Below are 1534 nucleotides of genomic sequence, written 5' to 3' on the forward strand. Positions count from 1 at the left end.
TGCAGGGCATCGCGTTGAAGGTGTTGAGTACGGCACCGAGTATTCATTGCAAGATTGGTGCGAATGCCGAACTGTCAAGACAGCGGCAGAACGAGGAGCTGAACAAAAGTCAGCAACCCAATATGTCGGCGGCCCGCGCATTCAATATTGCGAGCGACGACTCGGCAGATGGCCTAGAGATGGGAAACCAGGATGGGAAGGAGATGGACCCAGTACCGACTGTTGAAATCAAAGCGAATACCGGTGTTGAGTCAAAGGAAGAATCTGTAGCAACTTTGGACGGAACGTACATCTCGGTTGCTCGAGTGTTAACGACCGAAGGAAATGAAGCAACGGAGGATACGAGAAATGACTTCTACGAACACCCAGTTAACAACATTGGCTTGGAAGACTACGCGAAGGAGATGGCATTCCTGCCGGACCTTACCGAAGATATCAACACGACAATACACTACACTGCGTCTAATGCTGCTGATCCTCAGTTGTGCCTCACGAGTGGCAGCGTGCTGGTGCGCACTTTGGATGGTGGCTCTAGCGGTCCGTCGGGTTTGATCAGTCTGACGACGGGCTCTGCGACGGCAGGCACGGTGGGCGGCGTGACGGTGGGCACTGGTGGCAGCACGGGTGGCAACGGCGGGTCTGTGCTCTTGAAGGTTGGTACGGGCAGCAGCGGCACTGGTGGGTCGATCTCGCTGCGATCTGGCGACACCCACACCGGTACGGGAACAGCAACTGGCACTGTGGGCGGATCCATTTCGCTGAGTGGAGGCAGCGGAATGACGAGTGGCGGGTCGATCTCGCTGCAGAGCGGCGCGGGTCTGAAGTCATCTAGCGGTGACATCTCGCTGACGACTCCGGACGCTGCGGTGACAAGCGGTGTGAGTGGCAGTCTGCGTCTGACGAGCGGTGCGAGTCGTGTGGGCGACAGTGGATTGGTGTCTGTGAGCACAGGGGTATCAACAGGCGGTCACGGCGGGTCGATCTCTTTGTCTGTGGGCGGTGGCGACGCGTTGTCGGGTGGCGCTCTCTGGATGACGGCGGGCGACACGACGGCTCCGACGTCCACGACGAGTGGGACGGGAGGCTCGGTGAGTGTGTTGAGTGGCCGCAGCGTGGGAAGCACGAGCGGCTCGATTTCGCTGAGTACGGCTACGGGCGGCACGTCTGGTCAATCTGGCGTGTTGAGCTTTCAGTAGTGGGAGCGCGACTGCCGGGTCTTCCGGGAACCTACTGCTGAATAGTGGCGCGAGCACGGCGGTAATGGCGGCTCCGTGTTGGTGAGCGGGGCGAGGCTATGTGGGCACTGGTGGTAAAGTGTCTATCACGGCAGTCGCAGTGTTGGGCGATGCCTTGCGGGAGGTTCATCGATCAGTCGTGGTGAGAGGAGTACTGCGGGCTTTAGCATGACAGGGAGAGTGAGTGTCAACGCTAGAGCAAGGTCGTTGTAAGTCGCTCAGGCAACGGTCCTTGGTATAATGCGTTCAGGGCCTCGGGGAGTTCATGTTCCGGGCGGATAGGGCGAGGGGAATTCGGT

At 59.1% G+C, this 1534-nt stretch overlaps 1 protein-coding gene across 1 annotated transcript; it reads right to left on the reverse strand.

Moving 5' to 3' along the window:
* Positions 1-489: 489 nt before the first annotated feature.
* PITG_19687 (uncharacterized protein) lies at positions 490-841 on the reverse strand (the record flags this gene model as incomplete). Its single annotated transcript, XM_002896028.1, has 2 exons — positions 490-531; positions 578-841. 2 exons carry the CDS (start codon positions 839-841, stop codon positions 490-492), a joined length of 306 nt encoding a protein of 101 aa, XP_002896074.1.
* Positions 842-1534: the final 693 nt, after the last annotated feature.

This window comes from Phytophthora infestans, genomic scaffold (genome assembly GCF_000142945.1).
Source record: "Phytophthora infestans T30-4 supercont1.108 genomic scaffold, whole genome shotgun sequence".
NCBI classification, from domain to species: Eukaryota; Oomycota; class Peronosporomycetes; order Peronosporales; family Peronosporaceae; genus Phytophthora; species Phytophthora infestans.